The sequence below is a fragment of the Anguilla rostrata genome, chromosome 10 (genome assembly GCF_018555375.3).
Source record: "Anguilla rostrata isolate EN2019 chromosome 10, ASM1855537v3, whole genome shotgun sequence".
Taxonomy (NCBI): Eukaryota; Metazoa; Chordata; class Actinopteri; order Anguilliformes; family Anguillidae; genus Anguilla; species Anguilla rostrata.
The window spans coordinates 27,874,464-27,894,893 of record NC_057942.1 but is presented as its reverse complement, the minus strand read 5'-3'; the positions used below and the strand labels follow the sequence as shown (position 1 = coordinate 27,894,893).

The window sequence follows — 20,430 nt, the reverse complement described above, 5'->3', positions numbered from 1 at the left end:
CTCGGAATTGAATGTTAGGTGACCAAAACAATATGTCCTCGTCTGTATAAATGTATCAGCTGTTACAGTTTTGCCACCTCTGAGTTGCTATTAAAACGTGCTGTTGTTGTTTTTTTTAATTGCAGTTATTTGTTTACAGAATGCCATCTAAAGAGAAAACGAGAGGGTTGTACCGAGGGAGGTCATGGAGAGGGCTTCATATTTGGAGAATAGTTACACTTGATGGTGTAAAACCATCTGTGTGCTTTAGGGGAGACCGTAGGCATTTTATATAGTGCTTAATATTTAATATTTACGCGTCGTGTTTCACGTTTTAAATGTTAATGTGTTCAGCCAATTTGCTTCCTGGGCTGACATAGCCTCATCTGGATGCTCCAAGTGATTAATGGAAAAGAAACAGCCACCTGTTCACAGGCATTTATAATAAGCACATACCAGATTGGTCGGTATGGTAGACTACTTGGTTTGTAAAAAGCCTACCTGGGTGTTCAGAAACAAACAAAATACGTTCTATTCAGCGATTTGGACATCACCACCACGCACTTCACGGTAGGTTACAAAGTTGCTTGTTCATTACTGTTTGCTCAGTCTTTCTCATGACTTGTGCAATCGTGTTTACGCACAGTTTTTTCCCAGTGCTTCATAATCTGATGATGTCCCCCGTTACTACTGGAAATGTGTTTCTTTGATTAACATTAGTATGTGCAGAAAAGAACATATGCACCCACATTATAAGGCGTTTTAATTTACTGTTACAATTATTCCGTCCCTCTGTTACTATTATACCGACGCAACATCGGACTGCTACTACTTTTTAAATTGTATCGGACTGGATTACGTTATGAATATGAAGTAAATGACTAATGACTACTGACCTGTCAAAGCTGTTTGAATGAAATTTTCAATAGTGCTAAGCTAAATATTTTTCTGAATAAATGAGCAAAATCGAAAAACTATTACATTTACAACTCTCCCCATTTTTCCTCACAATGGCCCACAAACATACTTTATTTATTGCATTCTGATTCTAGTAATGCCTTTCTGAAACAGGGATCTGTTCAAAAAGTAGCTATCGATACATTTAAAGAGCACACATATTGGCTGAACTTAATTATGGAATGCAGGCCTAACTGAAAAAATAATATATGTATGCTAATCAGCTCGAATGATTGCTAGACTACTTAAGCTTACAATCGACATTTCATTATGGAGTAACTTTTTATGTTAGCTACCTATTGGCAGGACGGCTAAATGACGCTTGTGATATTCTTCCGTAAATTTGAATATATTACTGCCAGGCAGAGAGTTTCGGCGTCTGAAATCTCAGGGAGCCAACAGGTGTACGAGAATGCTTTCATCTATAATTAAACGTGTTTCTACAGCTCAATACCGAAGCGTATTGCGTGTATTCAGTTTTATCTGAATACAAAAATCCATGCCGGTACTAAACTGAGAACATGTGGTAGAATGTGGAAGAGGTGATGCTGTTCAATTTGCCAGAGCTCAGTTTTAACGGTTAATGAGAACGACTTCTGACCATAAAGTTGTGTTCTTACTACCATTCTGCTAAGGGATTGGATATAATTAGCCGCTGCCTTAGGATAACATTCGTTTGGATTTCCTGTTCTGCAGGACACAGGGCGTTTTGATTGGCTCGTAAATCATTAATGGTTCTCATTTTTCTCACTCATTAGCCCACCGTAAGAATCCCTAAACATTTTCGGGAGTTTGTCATATGATATGAAAATAAATACAAATATATGACGTCAATCGATTTACAAGGATTTTTGTTGTGGCAAACAAGCTACTTTGATTATAATCGGCAGGTTATCAAACTAAGGACTAAGTGTAACCTATTGTTTTGTGTGTGCAATGAATTGGATTCTTACCTAGCGAAAACACGAGATAAATAATATCAGCTTGGCCAGGAGTCTTGGTAGGCCATGCATTAGGCTTAGCCTGATAATATACCACGAGTGAAAATGCAGTAACCTACGTGGCGCAAATTAGGATTAGCAATAATTAACAATAACAATAGTTGATAATACTACAACGTGCGTGAATACGTAGGCTATGATGTAAATCATATTTGGGTAAAGAGAAGAATATGCAAATGACCAGCACGAAACTCTTGTAGGCCTATTCATATATCTTGGGGTAGAGAAATACTGTGCAATAAATGCTGGGCGAAATGAATATAGATCGAATATTCGTGTTTTCCTAATACTTTTCGTAATACATAAGCTATGCCGGGAAGATTTCCATGATGTAGGCTATGACAGTACCGAAGGACAAGGTATTACGAATCAAACGCAACTTTATAAGTTTCACCCTTTAAAAATGTTCACATTAAAATGTCCAGTGTTAATTCAACACCAACAGTTTTGGCCCAATTGGGAACAAACGTTATCTTTTAGAGGTGAATTAGCTCTATAAGTGTTGAATTAACGCAGGGCATTTTACTGTGTAGTTATTCTACGACCTTGGTCTAATTGCACAGTGACGGTATTATGATTACATTGTGATTAACAATAAACGTAACATTAAACGTATTAGATTTAATGTGTTATTGACATGTATAATGATTCAATATATTTACATCGAATAGTAAACATGTTCATCGTTCAGCCTAAACAGCCTACGTTGTGTTTTAAAACATACAGCAACTACTCGCAGTCTAAATTATATTTTACAACGTATTTTAATTACTTTCATACATTGTCTCTTGACAACAAACGGAGTAAATTACGCAGTGAACTTTTCTTGCAAGAAGGTTTCACTAAACTAATGAAACTGTTGCTACTGTAGCCTCCGAAACTAAATGTACATTACATCCGTCTTTTTTCGTTATTAAAACGTTTTCCTCTTGAAAAATTGATTAATTGTTAAAATAAATGCTAAATAAAAAATGTAGCGAAATAAAATAAATAAAACCCGTAAAATAGGCTATTTTATCTATATTATCTTCTCAATGAGCACCCTGTTCCACCCCTAAAGAACTCACACTCGAGTGGCAAAGATTAGTTAACAACTATTGCAACTAATTAATGCTGCTATGACATTACAATGCATATTATTGGTAAAGTCAAACAACCCGCCATATTTTTCCGCGATTCAGATGTGAATTCGTATTAGTAAACTTGAAAGGAGGGGCTGTTGATTGCCAGAAAATTGAATAGTTCTGTGCAGCAAAACATGGGTTACATTTTTACATGGAACAGGCTACATATTTAAGAAAAACAAAAACAAGATAATGAAATGCAAAAGGCTGTTTTTTGATAAAATACCATCACCAACACCAACAGGAACAAGATTAAGAATACGAATAATAAACACTATAGCGAATTAAGCTTTTATTGATATCAAAATATTGTTTGCAGTCCCTTTCCCGGTCTAAGGCTTAGCTCTGCTTTGAAGGCCTTATGGTGTACTTCTTTCTGGCACGAACATCATAACAACAGTGATCAAGGGAAAAGAGCAGTTCAGTTCCGCCTCCAAGAGGTATAAACATTCTCCTTGGAATAAGTCAAATTTGACGATAAGAGTTTGGAACAGAAATTGTGAGACAGCCACACAGCGCGGATCCACGTGCCAAAACGATCGATTTCCGTGGAGTCTGTAGTAAGAGCTGAAATTAAGACTAATGTTCCCAGTTAGACTACACTAGGGGAGAGTCGCTACAAATGCAAAAATGTAACAGTTTTTGGATATTGCTCATTTACCAATAATATTTTGCCTAGCACGATGAAATTTTACTTTAAACAGCTTTGACGTGTCAGTATAGCCATTATCCGTTTCAATTACGTTTATAACTTAATCGACCCGGATACAATTTAAATCGAAGTACAAGCAGTCCGATGTTACAGTCGGTTTAATTTTAACAGAGGGACAGAATAATTGTAACAGTAAATGAAAACGCCCTACAATGCGCGTATGAAATATTTTTCTGCACATACTAATGTTAATCAAGGAAGCGCATTTCCAGTGGCAATGCGAGACAAGCCACATCCTCAGATTATAAAGCATTGGGCTTTATTTATGAAATAAGACTGCGCAAACATTGGCGCACAAGCAACTTTGTAACTTACTGTAAAGTGCGTCGTGGTAACATCCAAATCTATGAGAAAGGTTGCGTTTGTTTGTTACACCCAGGTAAGATTTTACAAAGCAAGTAGTAAACAGACCAATCTGTGTGCTTATTATCAATGCCTGTGACCAGGTGGCTGATTCTTTTTCCATTAATCACTTGGACCATCCAGAGGATGAGGCTATGTCAACAAAGCAAGCAAATTAGCTGAACACATTTAACATTGAACACTGAACTAACTAAAAAGTCAAACCCAGTGATGAGTACAATTAATTTATTGAACAAATATTAAACACAATTTTGATTGCCTAAAGTCCCCCAAAAGGACACAACATGTAGATTACTGTCTACTGTCTACCATCTACTGTCCCTAATATTCAAATCTGAAGCTCTCTCGATGACCTCCTTGGGTACCAACCCTCCTGTTTTCCCTTTAGATGGTATTCTGTAAACATATAACAGCAAAAAAGCACGTTGTTTGTCATAGCAACTCGACATGATTGTAACAGCTGTTACATTTATACAGACGGGGACATTATGTTTTTTGGTCACTAAGCAAACAAATCTCGCTGAAATTCACTCTGGAAAATATACTTTTCAAGGACAGATGACTACTTTAAATTATGTACGCTTTGGTATATTGTGAATAAAAAAATAATGCCTTATATCCATAAATTAGCCTACTTCCGAAAGCGTTTTTTTTGCTTACTTCGCCAAAAAACAGTTTTGTAGAAATATTTCCCAAGAAAATAGAATTTCCCCGTTATTTTTTACGCGGTAGAGGATTGAATTACTCGTGCACAAAACTGAAATGGCAAGCCATGGTAATAATAATAATAATAATAATAATAATAATAATAATAATAATAATAATAATAATAATAAACTACAGTCACTGTTATTCAAATAGAAAATGGTGTACATTTTAACAAATTGAATTGGAAAAAATGTTGCCTATTGTGGTTGCCGACAAGGGTATTTGAATTCACAATTAAACAGCAAAATATCCAGTGTTAATTAAATTCTTTGAGAGTAGCCTACACATGAGTTCAATGGGGTTACTGTGTAAGAGTTGATTTAACACAGTGCGATTTACTGCGAAGAAATAGGGTATGGAAAAAAGTGCAATGCTGGGATCACACCTCAAAGGGTCTTTCAAATTCAATCAAAACTTTTCAGCTTTATATTTCACATAAACTTGCCCGAGGTTAGTGAAGTCTGCCTTCTAAAAGATCCCGATCAGCCCATACGAGTAATAGACATAGCGACTGAACAGAACAGTGTGGTCATGTCCCCTTTGTCACCATGGTTTACAGGAAACATGCGGTTACAATATATTTACTCTCATGAACAATTCCTTGCGGCCAAGCTTGGTGCGACCTGGTAACACTGGACAATGAAGGATAAAGAACAAGTGTATGCCATAGAAAATAACCTAATACTCCGAAGATCGATCTAACATGTTTTCAGATCGGAAAAGCTCACGTTGTTCCATAGTAATGGTACGTCGTTTGACAATATTCTTCATCTCATACACATGGGACACAAAAACAAAGGTCTGCACATTTTCATGAATCTCATATTGAGTTTTCATAGGAACATTTTAAAGAACAAAAGTAAGAATAATTTAAGAAAAATTTTTGTGAATGAGGCAATTCTGTATAGACTCAGAAAAAAATAAAAACTTTCATTTATATGCAAAACGTCCTTCAGACAGATTTAATATGCAGAGAATGAATAATATAAATATATTTTATATTACCCTACACCTTCGAGCAAGTTAAACTTTGACATAAACTTGTTCCAAAACTCCCCCAGACATACTGAATAGGAAGAGGGTCATATATAACAGATAGCATCACCAAGAGGAAGAATAATGTAAAGGTATTTTATATTATGCCTTCTACTCCTAGGTTCTACCGTGAAACAACCTGATTGCCTGTTATTCGTCGTTTTGCCTGAAGAGTTGGATCATCCATTTATGAGAACCAGATAACTTTAATTCTGCCTGTTAATTAAGCATTAGTTATAAAACAATATTCCTATCGGGGGAAAAAACGCACAGTAATCTTCAGATCATGCATTACGACACAGACAAGAAGTTCCTGTTCCGGTTTTTAATGAAAAAATAATTGGTATTCAGGTTCTCTGCTACTTATTATTATAATTCAAAATGACTAATCTATACATTTTCAGGGACTTGTTCTCTGTCAATTGGATAAATCAATAAGATTTTTCCTGTTTTTAAACTGTATATTGAAAGAGTGTATCGTTGAATTAATAATATACAAACAATAAAATATTACTGAGATTTCAAGCTATATATTGCATACATTATTGCCGCAACATACAAATTGAGTACACTTTCCATTTCATTTTTAATAACATTTTTAATTTTTAGTTATTTATTTATTGGTTTTTAAATGATCATTAGTGGTAAATTGTTTGCAGTTGGGAAAAGACTACTGTTTTTTTAGATAAGCCCTGTCCAGACCGGATTAGTTTCACTAGGGTGGGTCAGGCAATGTAATTATTATCAGCGTAATAAAGCAATTTTATTTACGTCGGGAACCATGTCACTGATTTTACCGAGCAAGCGAATAATAAATCCGGCCTATAAACCATCAGTTTTTCAGCGAACTCCGAGGTCCTCTGACTGGGACCTCGGCTGCAGCTTGCTGGGGAGGCACGCCCCATAATATGCAGCACTATTTGGCGCTTTTCAGGGTTTCCTACAGATAATTCTATTACCGTCCGCATCAGCGTGTCATTATTAGATGCGAATTACAACTATTTTGGGTAGTACATTTTTATAACATGTGTTAAGATAAAATACACATTACCGACGATGTCCTGCAATACCACTCCCGTCCGGACACGGCGTTGGGGTACTTTTATTTTAATGCTTAAGGTTTGCTAAATCATCAGAAGGCTTGTTAGATCATTTGTAATTTGTCTAAAGTTTCTACTGTCATGCTTTAAAGCCAAACGCTGGAGAAAACTTACCTTGTGGTTTTGGTAGGATGTGACAGCAATGAACGCAGTTTCTGGAAACACGTGAGTGCAAAAAGCTGTATTTTTCGAGCCAAAGCCATTGTTCTCATCTGCCTTCACAATGTGCAGCCTGGGTTGATATTTATGCATGGAATTTAATATGATCTAGAAAAGAAATTTACATCAGCATTATTAAATCTAATCACAAGGGACACTGAAAACAAACACATTGTCCCCCAGATATATTCAGTTGTATTCAGTATAAATGATAAAACTACATCAAGTAACAGTCACAACCTCTGTTACTACCACAAATTGGTACCGCTACTCATACAACTACTTTTTCTGTTGTACAAGGCAACTTCATAATTTTCCCAACACAAGAATACACATACACCACCATACTTTATTGTGAACCTATGGAGCAGAAATGTGACGCACACTTTTTTCATTTCAGGAATGCACTGCCGACCTGCAGGGTCTTGAAGCTTATTTTTCTCCTTGCTTCATGTACTTCAACAGCTGCGGAAAGGCAGCAGAAGGGTTAAACAGAGCGGCTCCTCTGGTCTCATAGACTGATTTTGTTTTTCTCTCTTGTTTTACATTTTTTGACATTGCTTGTTGCTGCAATTTTTCAGAACAATCAATCTCCCTTCCATCTCTCTTGTAACATGGTGTGCTTATACCATTGTGACGTATGGCGCTATTGGCAGAATTGGAGGGTAGAGATATGCTGTCTGCCTTTGCCAAATCAGAACTACCTGCCGTTTTCCAAGAGCCTCCCATACTAGAGAGGTCCTCTCATCCAAAGATTTTGGCAAATTGCTTTGACATCCTCAGGAGATGGGAACATGGGCCACATGCGGTCTGAGGCTCTGTAATATCATTAAAATCGTCCTAATTGAGACTTGGTAGAGTGGTCAGTTTGTTTTGCGGCTCCCTGTCCTCAGCCCCTTGTCCTTACTCGTGTGTATGGTATATCTCAGGGGTATTGTCAGTAGGCTGTGGACCGCAACACATTAATCTGTGGCCCTTTGAACCCCTTCTCCTTCCGCTACTCTTTCCTGACCTTTCTGCTCCAGCTTTGGCCACAGCGAGCAGGCGTCCATGCCTTATGCTTATTTATTAACTCAATGAACATAATAAGCTTACTGAAAATCCCCTCCTTATGAATTCTCCACACAGTTTTGACTAAAACTTCCAAAAAAAATACAAAACTGAGTCCAAAATTAAACTAATTAAATATGTATAATATAAAAAAGTACAAACTACATTTGCTTCAGCGATTAATTAACTAGGTATCATTGTAAATTAGAACAGGGGTTTGATAGAAGTGAGGCATACTGTAGGATGCCAGATTATTGTTTTGAATATTGCACTTGCTCCATGGCTTCAGTGTACTGCTTGTTTTGGTTGAAAAGGCCCTCGGCCAACTTGAACGAAGAGTGTAATTATCCTGCAGTAAGGAAAGACTCCACCCCTCTCCCCACACAAGTAAACCTTCCATGGCATAGACCAGAGCGAATGCCTTTTCCCAATAAACACACCACAGGAACGTTCTGTATAAGGGAGACTGTTATCTGGGCACTTGAGCTGGTGGCTCCATTTATCCCCCCTCTGCAATATGCACAGAAAACATGTGTGTGTATGTGCGTGTTCATCTGGCGTAGTGAGATGAACACTAAAATCTGTTGTATTCTTACAGTGGCATAATTTAAATTTCAGTGACTTCTGAGAGGCTGTAGGTGACCAGATTAGAACAGATAAAATAAGATATAGGCTAGTTACACCTGCCACATATTTGTTAAGTCAAACTTTTACCTTTTCTTCCTTATCTGCCCAGACTATAAAAGTGCAGGGGGGGACACCCCCCCCCCCCCCCCCCAGTAAATTACACCTATATATTCTTATATCAGGGCATATAATTGAAAGACCGGGGGAAGGCTTTCCCAGAATACCTTTAGGACTCACTTGAAATACCCACTTTGTAAGTTAACACTACTTTCAGAGATCCATGACACACATTTTCAAAATACACTGAATGAATAAGGTTAATTTGCTCCAAAAACCTGCTGGTATACATCATATCATGTCATTTAAAACAAAACAGTTCACTAATACTTATTAATTTATATACTTCCTCATTTTTATTTTACATTCCTGTCTCTCTATTCATTGTGCTCTATTTTGTATTTTAAGTGCAACAGACTAGCAACTTCAAAATTAGCTCAACAGTTACAAAAGCAAAAATAGTACTGTAATTGTATTTCCTTACATAAATGCATGCGCTCCACACAGGAACTGTTTTTTAATATGTTAAATATGGTTATGTTACGCACAACAGCTGAAGCAACATGCATTCTGGTGGAGAAGCCATGTTTTCATTATTATTCTCTTGACTCTCTTTCAACAAAGAGCAAGGGTATGCTATAGACCACTGCAGATCATCAAAAGTGTAAACCTTCACAAACTAAATCACAATCAGACTGCTCTGGGGATCATTTCTCCAGCTGGGGCTGCACAATACTGCAAAGATTATTTACAGTTCTGACACTGCTGGAATAAGCTAAACCTTTATACCAAACCTAAGCATATCTACTGGTGACTTCAGATTGAACCTCTCTGGGTTTTAGTTGCCACCACTGCCTTAGGAGGTTGCTGCTTTCTTTTATTTTCTGTCATACAGTTGTATATTATTAAATTAGATAGCAATTCAAATAAATTATTTTTTACAAAACATTCTAGCTTTCCCATTATATTGTAGCATAATTGACAAACACAAGATTATGATGATGTGATGGATCAAAAATGTTTGTAGTTATGTCATTATCATTATCATCACTCAAATTCATTAACTTTAATTTTATTTATTGCTTAATGATCACGTTTTAATGGCCACTTGGAATCAAGTACACACAACACATGACTTGAGTGTGCCTCTGAAAAAGTTAGTAAGGGCATTGAAAATTAAATCCAGCAATACAAATTAGAGATGTGCCAAGTGGTTACCACTCCATGACTATAATTCCAACATCCTTCTACACTCCTTATCCTATGAAACATAGGTTTTTCAAATTGTGGGCCAAAAAAAGGTTGAAATTTCATTCCGTACACTTCAGTGTCATCTCTCAGTAACTTCAACTTTGTTTCAGACCCAGGAATAGTGAGAATTTTTACTGAGAAATTAATGCAGGCGAGGCACTATTACAGCGGAATACGGTAAAATTTGAATTGAACTGAACCGCGCAGCATTATGGGATATGACACTTTTACTGAAACAACCGCCATATACTGTCATTGTTTTATTCACTCCTTATCCAGCTGATTTGTGGTGAGCGTTCTGATGAAAAATGGCTGCCATGCATCACCCAGGTGGGTGCTACACTGGTGGTGGTTGAGGTGAGTTTTCCCCTCATCACTGTAAAGCCCTTTGAGTGTGAGAAAAGCACTAAATAAATGCAATGAATAGTTATTATTATTATTATTATTATTATTACAAATAACATTACATGCTACAATGTACAGTATTTAATAATATTAACTTGCATTACTTTTACAGTTGATGTGAAAAAATATAAGTGATTGCTGCAATTTAGAAACAGCAGATTATAGTCCAGTGGAGCAATTATAGTCTAGGCTCATTTATATGGAGCTCCTGGGGGCGGTAGCGGCCCCTATTGGTCAATACATATAAAGAAGTGACCTATATTCACTTTTGTGCTGACAGCTTTTTTGGTTTTCTGTCTATATACACCTATTAAAATATGTGCAATTACCTGGGGAATAAGTTAAAACAAGAATTTTATCATTGAGCTTTAATTTCTATTTGCAAAGATGAAAGACGAAGAGAAAGTGTAAATTACTGTGAAGCTTGAGGTAAAAGTACTTAGTGGCTACTAATTAATTGTAAATTTACAGCCATTTACAGCCATTACAGTGCATGCTAGAAACTAATGTATATGACAATGCACCACTGTTAGAATTTAATTATGGATTGTCAGCTCTTTCCTACATTATAATATTTTAAAGTCCTTGTATCTCTCTGTCTGTCTGTCTGTCTCTCTCTCTCTCTCTCTCTCTCTCTCTCTCTCTCACGCACACACACATACACACACGCACACACACTCTCACTCACTCACTGACTTACTCACACAAGTTCTGATACCTAATGTGTTTATTTGCAGAACAAAACAAAGGCAATATACCAGAACAACACTGGGTAAGACACCAGTAAAAGTTCTTGCCTGAAGTTGGAATAAAGTGGAAAACTGTGGGCGAGTGGAAAACTCACCCATAAGAGGGACATTACCATCACCTTGTTTTACAGTCTATGGCTCTGTTGATTAACTAATGAGAACTTTTTCCTTCCAGGCAAAATGAACCCATAACTGTTTTCATTAAAACAATAGCCATACTTTGTGATAACATTTCAAGATAAAAACATTGTTAATGTAAAGCATGATATACGTGGGTCCAATTAAAAACCACATGAAATGCATATGCTGGCTATTGATTAGAATGTAGAGAGGTATACATAGGCAGGTGAAACAGTATAAGATGAAACAAATGTTTAGAATCAGCAAGTTTCCTAGCACTGTTAACCATCTTTTTGTTATGTGCCCACTGGCACAATCTTTAACAGATTTTGCCATTATTTTCATCTCTTTTTGATCTGCGTAAAGGACAAATTTAGTGGACTTTCAAAAACCTCAGATAAAGATAAAAGCAAGGCCAATTTTTCAAGATTTTTAAGATAGTGGTCCCATTATTATCAACCTTATGGATTAAGTACTTGTTTGTGGTTTTGATCATTTTAATCATTGCCACCAAGTTAGAGGTCAAATGGAACACATGTAACATTTTGCCCATAAGTTGACTTATATACAGTATAAATGCACAACCCAGGGTTTCCCCTCCCAAAATCAAAACACTATCTCACTTGTCGAATTTTCCAGTTATACAGGATTGCCCGCATAAGCACAAAATTAATTTTGTCCAGGACTATTTCTCTTATGGAACAAACTTGTTGGCTGAGGCTGGTAGAGACAGATTTGTCTTGTTTTTGTTGCTAGTTGTTTTAAAAACTTCAATATGATTATGCAACAGACTTTTTCATGAGGCTGTAAAATTTTTATTTCAAGCATATTTTCATGACTTTCCAAACACACCATATAAAATGAATTCAGGTCAATGGATGGAGATATGGGACATGAGTGATGTCAAGCATTACAACATCATTAGGTTTTGCTGAAAGAAATCTGCAGCCTTGGTATACGAAGAAGGCTAATTGGACTGTCATCATTTTTCTGAACGAACTAAAGGGAAACCAATACATTTCCAATATATTCCTATCCAACAATGTAAGCACAAGATAAAGAAAGTTGTTTGGTTTAACTTTATGCTTATAATATATATGATTTACGCCAATAAAATTATATTAAAAACAAGTCATAAAATGTTTGGTTACGTGGTGTGAGCCACAGAACTGTTTTATATGTAGAAAATTAAATATAGGTGTATAATTAAACAAGGAACATCACCTTTACACCACCACTAATCTGTAGCTGATGCAATTATCACTGCTATTACTACCACTGCTACTACTCCTACTATCATAGTTCTACTAAGAAAACAACATCAACAACATTAGCTGTTATGCCTTCTACTACTACTGATACCGCTATAAACACTGCTGCAACTGCAGGTTTTTCTAGTTTTACTGAATAAAAGCTAGCATTAATAGGAACTATGTCCAAAATCAGTTAAGACCAAACCAGGAGCAACCAGGAACATCAAAGAGGCAAAGGGTAGGAGTAACTAAGTGCATGAATAAACGCATAACACTTACATGTCCAAAAGGATCGAGGTGGTTGTTGGTTAGTTTTAGCTTCTGGAAGGAGACAAGCTGCCTCATCCAATGTGCCCCCGTCGCTGGTGAGTCTGGGTGGACGTACAACCTCCCGGGCATAGCGGGCTCTGCCTTCCCCGTCACAGACCTGGGTCACACCACATTCATAGTGTTTTACATCACTTACATGACCGATCCATACATTGCTCTCTCCTTCTAATTGTTAATCATATAGGTAATAGGCCTTCGTCTTCCGCGCGTGCCACTGATAGCGGCAAATTAAAATTAAAAGACAATTCCCGTCACATTTTTCGGGCCAAATTCAACACATTTGGGGTTTTCTAGTGTTTTGCTTTCCGTCGACTACTTGTGAAACCGATATTCAGGCCAGGCAAAGAATTCAATGTCAGTACTTTATTAACATTTACTTTATTTACTTTTTGTGAATCATACATCTCAAACGCCACATGAATGGAGCAATTTCGTTGTATCAGTTAAAACAGGGAGCAATGAAAACTGATCAAATCAATTGGCTATATAAAGGAAATTATAAAAACATTTATCAGTTTGAATATCTCAAAGTAATTCATACGCGGTGTATTCCGAAACATTAAAGTGGTGTGAATTTTGTGAGTTTATTTTATAAATAAAATCGCCCACATAGATGGCTCAATTGTAACATATGACTTAATGTAATTTTAAGACATATTTTTGAGAATGAAAACACACGGTCTACTTGGCGGACTGTGAAATATTTCCCGCAGGTTTCGTTTATATGTAATTTAAAGTAATAAAAAAACAATTGCCGATTCATTGTTCTGCAGTTGCACAACATAAGTTCCACAATACCTGGCTTAATGGCCTGAGCTTAGAATTGGGTGTCCTGACAATATTGGCGGTGCTATAAAGTAATGCAAATAGGACATAGTGGAGTATGCTTTAATTGGATCAGGGAATATGCCTTCTCGATAATTATGAATTGGTTTGAATTTAAATACAAAGAAGCACCCCTTTATTAATATTTAAAATGGGATTTTAGTTTCCTGTATAGAAACGCCTTGACCATTGCTGTTGCCATTATGAGGCTGTGTATACAGCACAGTACACGTTTTACTGCATTGGAAAACTTTCATGTGCTGAAGCCACTCCACGGGGAACAGCCACAAAAGTAATAAATCACCATTTAGGTCTATTACAATATCCAACAAATACCAGTTTTTGGGTAATTCAGATAAAACTAGACTCATCTATGTCTTAGCATTAATCCATTTTCAGGACTCATGTGAATACTTAGAACAGTAACAAAAATAGAACATTTCGTAACTTTCTTTATCATATTGGTCTAATTTCTAATCATTCGTGGCCTGTTGAAGAATGCATCTGCGTTGTATAAAAAACAGCTAGGCTAATTCGTAAAGGAAAATTTTCGATTTTTTAAAAAACTAATTGTTGGTGGTTTAACTGCGGCACAAATGCATAATATAATTGTTTAAAATGTGATTTAACTTCCATTTGCACAGTACATCTTAAAATCCTAAAAAAGAAGTGTAATGACACCTCCATTTTCGATACATACCATTTATTGTCAGCAAATTTGTAACGGTGGTCATCAGCCGGCACAATATCCATCAAGAGAATATATTTCGTTTTTGGATTAAGTCCAGTAACCTTCACCTTGTAGCTTGGAAACATTCGCCTGCAAATTAAGAAGCAAACAAATACAATAATATTATACTACTACTTCTATACTAATACTTGCACAACTAGGCCTACTGCTACTACTTCCACAACTATAATAATAATAATAATAATAATAATAATAATAATAATAATAATAACAAAAAGAAGAAATTCATCATCATCATCATCATCGTCGTCGTCGTCGTCATCATCATCATCATCATCATCATCATCATCATCATCATCAAGATCAACCCAGATATACTGATGTTGATTAGCACGGATTAAAACAGCACAGATGGACAGCTGCATGACACGTTGTATAAATTCTTGATAGACAACTATTATAATAGATGATTTTGTCTGAAGTTTAGTGACTACCTTCAACTGGTGATTGACAATGTAGTGCCGTAAAACCGCAGCCATGTTTAATGCAATATGTAAACAGAAAAACATCTGTCATCTATCTTAAAACTAATTAATTAGAAAGGGGGAAAATGCTGCAGTGGTGCCTATGCCAAACCAGTGCTTGAAAACACCACAGTAAAGTGACTGCATCGTCAGGAACCATCTAAGTGGTAAGAAACAACTGATATATCATTCAGAAAACAATTGTGAAAGCTTTATGTTATCTGCAAACCGTTGTAACTCTGTCTCATTTCTCAGGAAGGACATTGTTTAAAAAAAGCAGCATAATACGTTTGCAGTTATGTGCAAGTGATTAGTATTTTAATGAGTTGACAAGGTACGTAGTGTTTTCATTCATCATGAAACAAAGCAACGACTTAAAGCACAATATGCCAAAAACAAAATTATCTTTCATTTAAAAGATGAAACATTTCATTATCTCTCTCTCTCTCTCTGTCTCTCTCTCTCCATACATAGGCCTACATGTATATGCATTTACAAACAAACAAAAAAACCGACAAAATTGTGAAATACGTTTTTATACCAGAAGACTGAGAATTTTCGGCCATTTTTATCTTTTCACCATTACAGAATCTGAGGCGGAAAGACTAATTTCTATTTCGGAAAGTTTTGCGGAAGTTAACATCAAAAGCCTGGGGCTCTGCAAACTTGAATCTAGAGTTTTGTTGCAACAAACTAACGTTATCCAGGTGGCAGTAATATTAGGCCTCTCTTTTCTAGGCGGGAGGGGTTAAGGAAATTTTATTAAAGTTTCCAACCAATATATAATATAGTATAAAGGCCTCCTTGTGCAGCCGTGTGAGAGACTGAGGACATTTTATGGAATAATTTAGTGCACACAGGAAGTATATGACACGACCGTAATAAATAATTGAACCCAAGAAATTAGGAAATAAAGAGACAAAATGTTTACAATAGTACGAACTTATTAAATAGAAGAATTTGAACTTGACATCGATGGACGCAATATTTTTGCGCAGAGCCATAATCTTATGATCTTGTATGTTTATTACGTTTACACAGTAGGCCTTGTACAGGCAGTTCAGTTGGCTACATTATACAAAAGCTGATGTAGTTTTACTATTGAGTGGACTTAACTTTCAACTGCGTGCCATAAAGTATTTAACAGACAAAAACACAGTTTCACAAACTGGGGACAGACACGTAACACAGACCAGATAATTGCTTTTGTTGATTAACTTTTTAAAAGACACAAATTCATCATTCACCAATAATTGTTACAGCGCAATAAAATGGGCTATAGACCCTATTGTTTTCCAGTACATTGTGCGTGAATGAGCTATGGTGCGTCATAACCAACAGCTTTCGCGTTCAGTTGTGAATAATATTTACTCATATTATTTGTTTGAAGAAAGCCATGCAACGCACACTTTTTGTATGATCTGTTATTACAATGCTCCTTACCTCCCCGCCTTTGTGATAATCATTTCAGTCCCAACTTCATGAAATTTCGTCCACAGTTCTCTTTCGTGTAAATACACTTTTATTCCTTCCATTCCCTAATAAATAGAAGAGAGAGAGAGGGAGAGAAAAAAGAATGGCAGCAAAGCAGGAGTTCAAAACATCAAACATAGATTTGCATGCGTGCAAGCACACCGACCAAGAGAAGCATATTATAACCTATACCGGAAAGCTTTTGAACAACATGAAAATTAAAATCTAAGTTCAGATTTGTTCTGTTGGGTTCCAAACGTCTGTCGCAGAAAAGTCAATTAATAATCATACTGTTGAAGTAAGTAGCCTAAGTAATATAGAGCCAGAAAATTCGCTAAAACGTTCGTGATTTCAAGTCCTCTGTAACTACATTATCTGTAAGCCTACTTATGTTGTACATTCAGTTACTACTGACATATATGATATACCTCGATAAGATACCAGGTTGGATGAGATCCAGAAATAAATATTTTTAAAAATGGGGTTCACATACATAAAGGCTGTGAGGGTAACATCAAATTAATTGAAGAAAATGCCAGAAATAAACAACAAATAATAGCATTTACTCTTCATACACATTTAGTCTTCTTTGCATCTCGGTAAAAACAGAAAATACACTTCATACACTACACTGGTCGCGATACAACAATGAAAACGTTAATTTACGTAATGAATGAGCTGAAATGTACCCCTGATTACCCCAGAGTATATGTAATATATGCTATCATTTATGAAGTACACAGAAAAAAGAAACAATTCAGACGAGCATTTTAAACTATAAATCTTTCAGCTAATTTATCTAAGATGTGTCGTTTGATATAACACAAAACTGTACAATACTCCCAAGACTCCTATTTACAAAATAATGAAAAAATAAATTCGACAAATTATTTTGATTATGGCTTAGTCCGTATTTAACTTTAAAAACCTGTCTTCTTCTAACAGCACGACTGTGGATTCTACAGTAATTACTAGCTAGACACAGTTCTAACCTGTTGAGTGTACGTTGTCTGAGGCGATGGTGATTTGCTTGAAGTTCCAATTTGGTTGTCTTGTTTACTTTCATTCTGTAACTCCTTTGAATCCGATTCATTCGGGGTACTGGGGAGTCCAAAAGCCTCCTCGGCATCGGCCATGTCAGACATGTCTAAAGATTAGTCTCCAACTGCCAGGGCACGGGACAAACGAAGCAAATAAACACAAACGTGAGAAAATAATATTTTCTATCCTTAAACATAATATATGTTTAACTAAACACAATCATTAATGCCATGGTGTAAGGATGGAAGTGAGAGAGTTACTCGAAACAAAGGAATAAGTAGGCTACACCAATACAGTATAGGCTTTACATAAAATGAAACCTAGAACGGTGAAAAATAAAATAAATAAATACAAAAACCACGAGGAGTTCCAGTGCCTGATTAGATGTTAAAGGCTGGTCCTTTCCACCGGACAGGCCTAATAAATAAAATATATTGGAATATAACAGACACAGAGACTTCTCAAATGATCTAAAATACGATTAATTGAACATATACTGCACACAAATGAAAAACGATGTTAATGAAAAACTTTGATAAACAATATAATGGCCTTCGGCGTTGACATGCTTGGGAATGGCTAAGCTTGGGAATTCCATTTTAAAGCCACACCTCGATTAAATGTATAGTGTGTGTGTGTGTGTGTGTGTGTCTGTGGTGTTTGTGTGTATGTGTGTTTGATGAGGTACCTTCCATACCATCTATAAAATGTACTATAGCTACAACATAATGACAAACTGTTCTTAATTATATTACGCACAAAAAACATTCAAAGGGGTCGGTGCAGTACTCCTTTATTTTCTTCTAATATAATACGCCAAAAAATTTTGATCTTTGGTGATATTGTGGTTTTCCTAGCATAAATCGCTTGCTGAGGCAAGGACATGTGAATCACTATTTTCTTATTTGAAACCAAATGATGGCCTATCGTTACATTTCCTCTAGTGCATATAACATAGGCTATTGAAACATTTAATACAGCAGGTGATTAAAAGAGCACCTTTTGGGTGAGATCCATGCAGTTTATTGATAAATTACTAAACTGGGACACACGACGGCTGCAAAGTCCCCAGTAGTTGGATTTTTCTGTTTGGTACCAAGGGTCTTAAATTCTTCTTATTTTTTAAACTTCATATCACAATAGGTCAACTTTTGCAATGGTATTACCAGTATAGTAGGCTGCTACTTGTAATGTTGCTTTTATAGTCATAATTTGCGTATTGCCAATGAAGATTAAACTCAGATTATAATAAAATAAAACTAGCAGCATTAAAACAAAAGATAAAATGAAAGAGTCGTCCATATGCTTAACTTACTTTCTCAATTCAAATCCTCTTTCTAGTAAAGCTAACTTTCATAGTGATTAACACTAATAATAGACCTACAACGAATAATACTACTACAGCAACTACAACTACTACTAACTAACAACAACAACAATGAAAACTGTAAAAACTTTGAACAGAAGAGTACAAAGTCTCCTGCACTCCTCGTGAATTATTCTCAAACAAGAGCACATCCAGAGTCATTTTAAATTACCATATATTAAGTGTTTCTTCTGCATTGTCTTTTCGGCACAAACATCGAATAGTGTGGCGTGCAAGTTCTTCCATAATAAAACATCTCGCGTTATTATTTTATGAATAGGTTGAATGTAAACATGAAACAGAAAAAGATATTGCCTACTATGGGATTACGAATTCTTATAGTACCAGCAACGATGTCTGTGGTAGTTTTACAGCCGATTCTCTTTAATAATGTGCAGACCGATTAACATCAAACAATAATTGCATGCCAAAACAAAACATTTACCTAGGTGCAGACATCAACAATGCCCCAGAATTTATGCAGCAAGAAGATTCGAACGGTGTAGGCCTTAGTGGGCAGGGATTGCAATAACAATGACCCAAGTGAACGGCTGATCGTGACATCGTGAATTACCCTGCATACCGAAATCTCTTTTACCTCGTAATTCGAGACGAACCGTTCAGTGTAGGAATCCCTCAGAGTGTCGTTGTCCTGATTTTTCCTCAGAGGTGTTTGATTTGTTTGTCTGCAATTTTATTACCGCATATTCCAAATGCATAACCCCAAAGTTCGACCCAGCAGATCCACGAATTGTTTTTCGTCCAAAACACTTCCAGGTTGCCAGATGCCGAAGATATTTTTACGGAGGTAAGAAAACAGAGTAGAAACTGCTCACTGCGGTTGTGTTACCGGGATTATTATCGAGAACCGCTAACTTTTTCAGTATGCCTTATCCTACGATTGTGCTGACCAAAGCAGGAGCGTAGTCCTCCCATTGAAGACCTGGTTCATCTCCTCGTCCGTCGTCTCCGCCTTCACCTCTCTCTCTCTCTCTCTCTCTCGCTCTCGCTCTCTGCGTGTGTGCGCGTCTCTCTCTGTCTCCGTCTACTCTGTCAATCTCTACTGAGTGCTAGCGATTCGCTCAGCAAGCTCAGGGATGAAGACATGGGGTAGCCTAGCTTTAGTTGCTCTCACAGTGAATCACTTATCAACACCGAAGCTTTCAGTCCCCACCCATCCCCCTGCCCTCCTACCCTGTTTTCCCCTTTGCTTGTCTCTCAAGAAGGCAACTGAATCTACCATTTAGGCGAATATTTTCTCCTAAAATGTTACTTCGCTGTACTTCGATAGCACAAATACCCTACAAAGAACATCCCGAAAATATAGCAATTATATCTGGATGTCATATGCAGCAAGGTGCATTTTCACAGAGGAAGACTCACGATCACAGAGAAAGACTCCACTAGCCATCCTTTGAGAACAAAAAAGACGGATAATTTGCGCTAAGCATGCATGCGTTATAATAACTGTTTTGAAAGGGTCAATCTATATCGCATATAAAATAGTGATGATATCTGGTAAATCTGAAC

The 20,430-nt window shown here is 36.5% G+C and overlaps 1 protein-coding gene across 1 annotated transcript in view; it reads right to left on the bottom strand.

The window, feature by feature from the left end:
- The window catches only part of LOC135233111 (T-box transcription factor TBX5-like), a 35,253-nt gene extending 15,193 nt beyond the window's left edge, over positions 1-20,060 (bottom strand). The window contains exons 1-6 of the mRNA XM_064296311.1: positions 19,499-20,060; positions 17,486-17,658; positions 16,464-16,558; positions 14,506-14,625; positions 12,930-13,077; positions 7,094-7,246 (exon numbers count right to left, since the gene is read on the bottom strand). Of these exons, the coding sequence (XP_064152381.1) occupies positions 7,094-7,246; positions 12,930-13,077; positions 14,506-14,625; positions 16,464-16,558; positions 17,486-17,638 (669 nt within the window). The 5' untranslated portion in view covers positions 17,639-17,658; positions 19,499-20,060. The remainder of the gene's footprint in view (positions 1-7,093; positions 7,247-12,929; positions 13,078-14,505; positions 14,626-16,463; positions 16,559-17,485; positions 17,659-19,498) is intronic.
- Between the last annotated feature and the right edge of the window lie 370 nt (positions 20,061-20,430).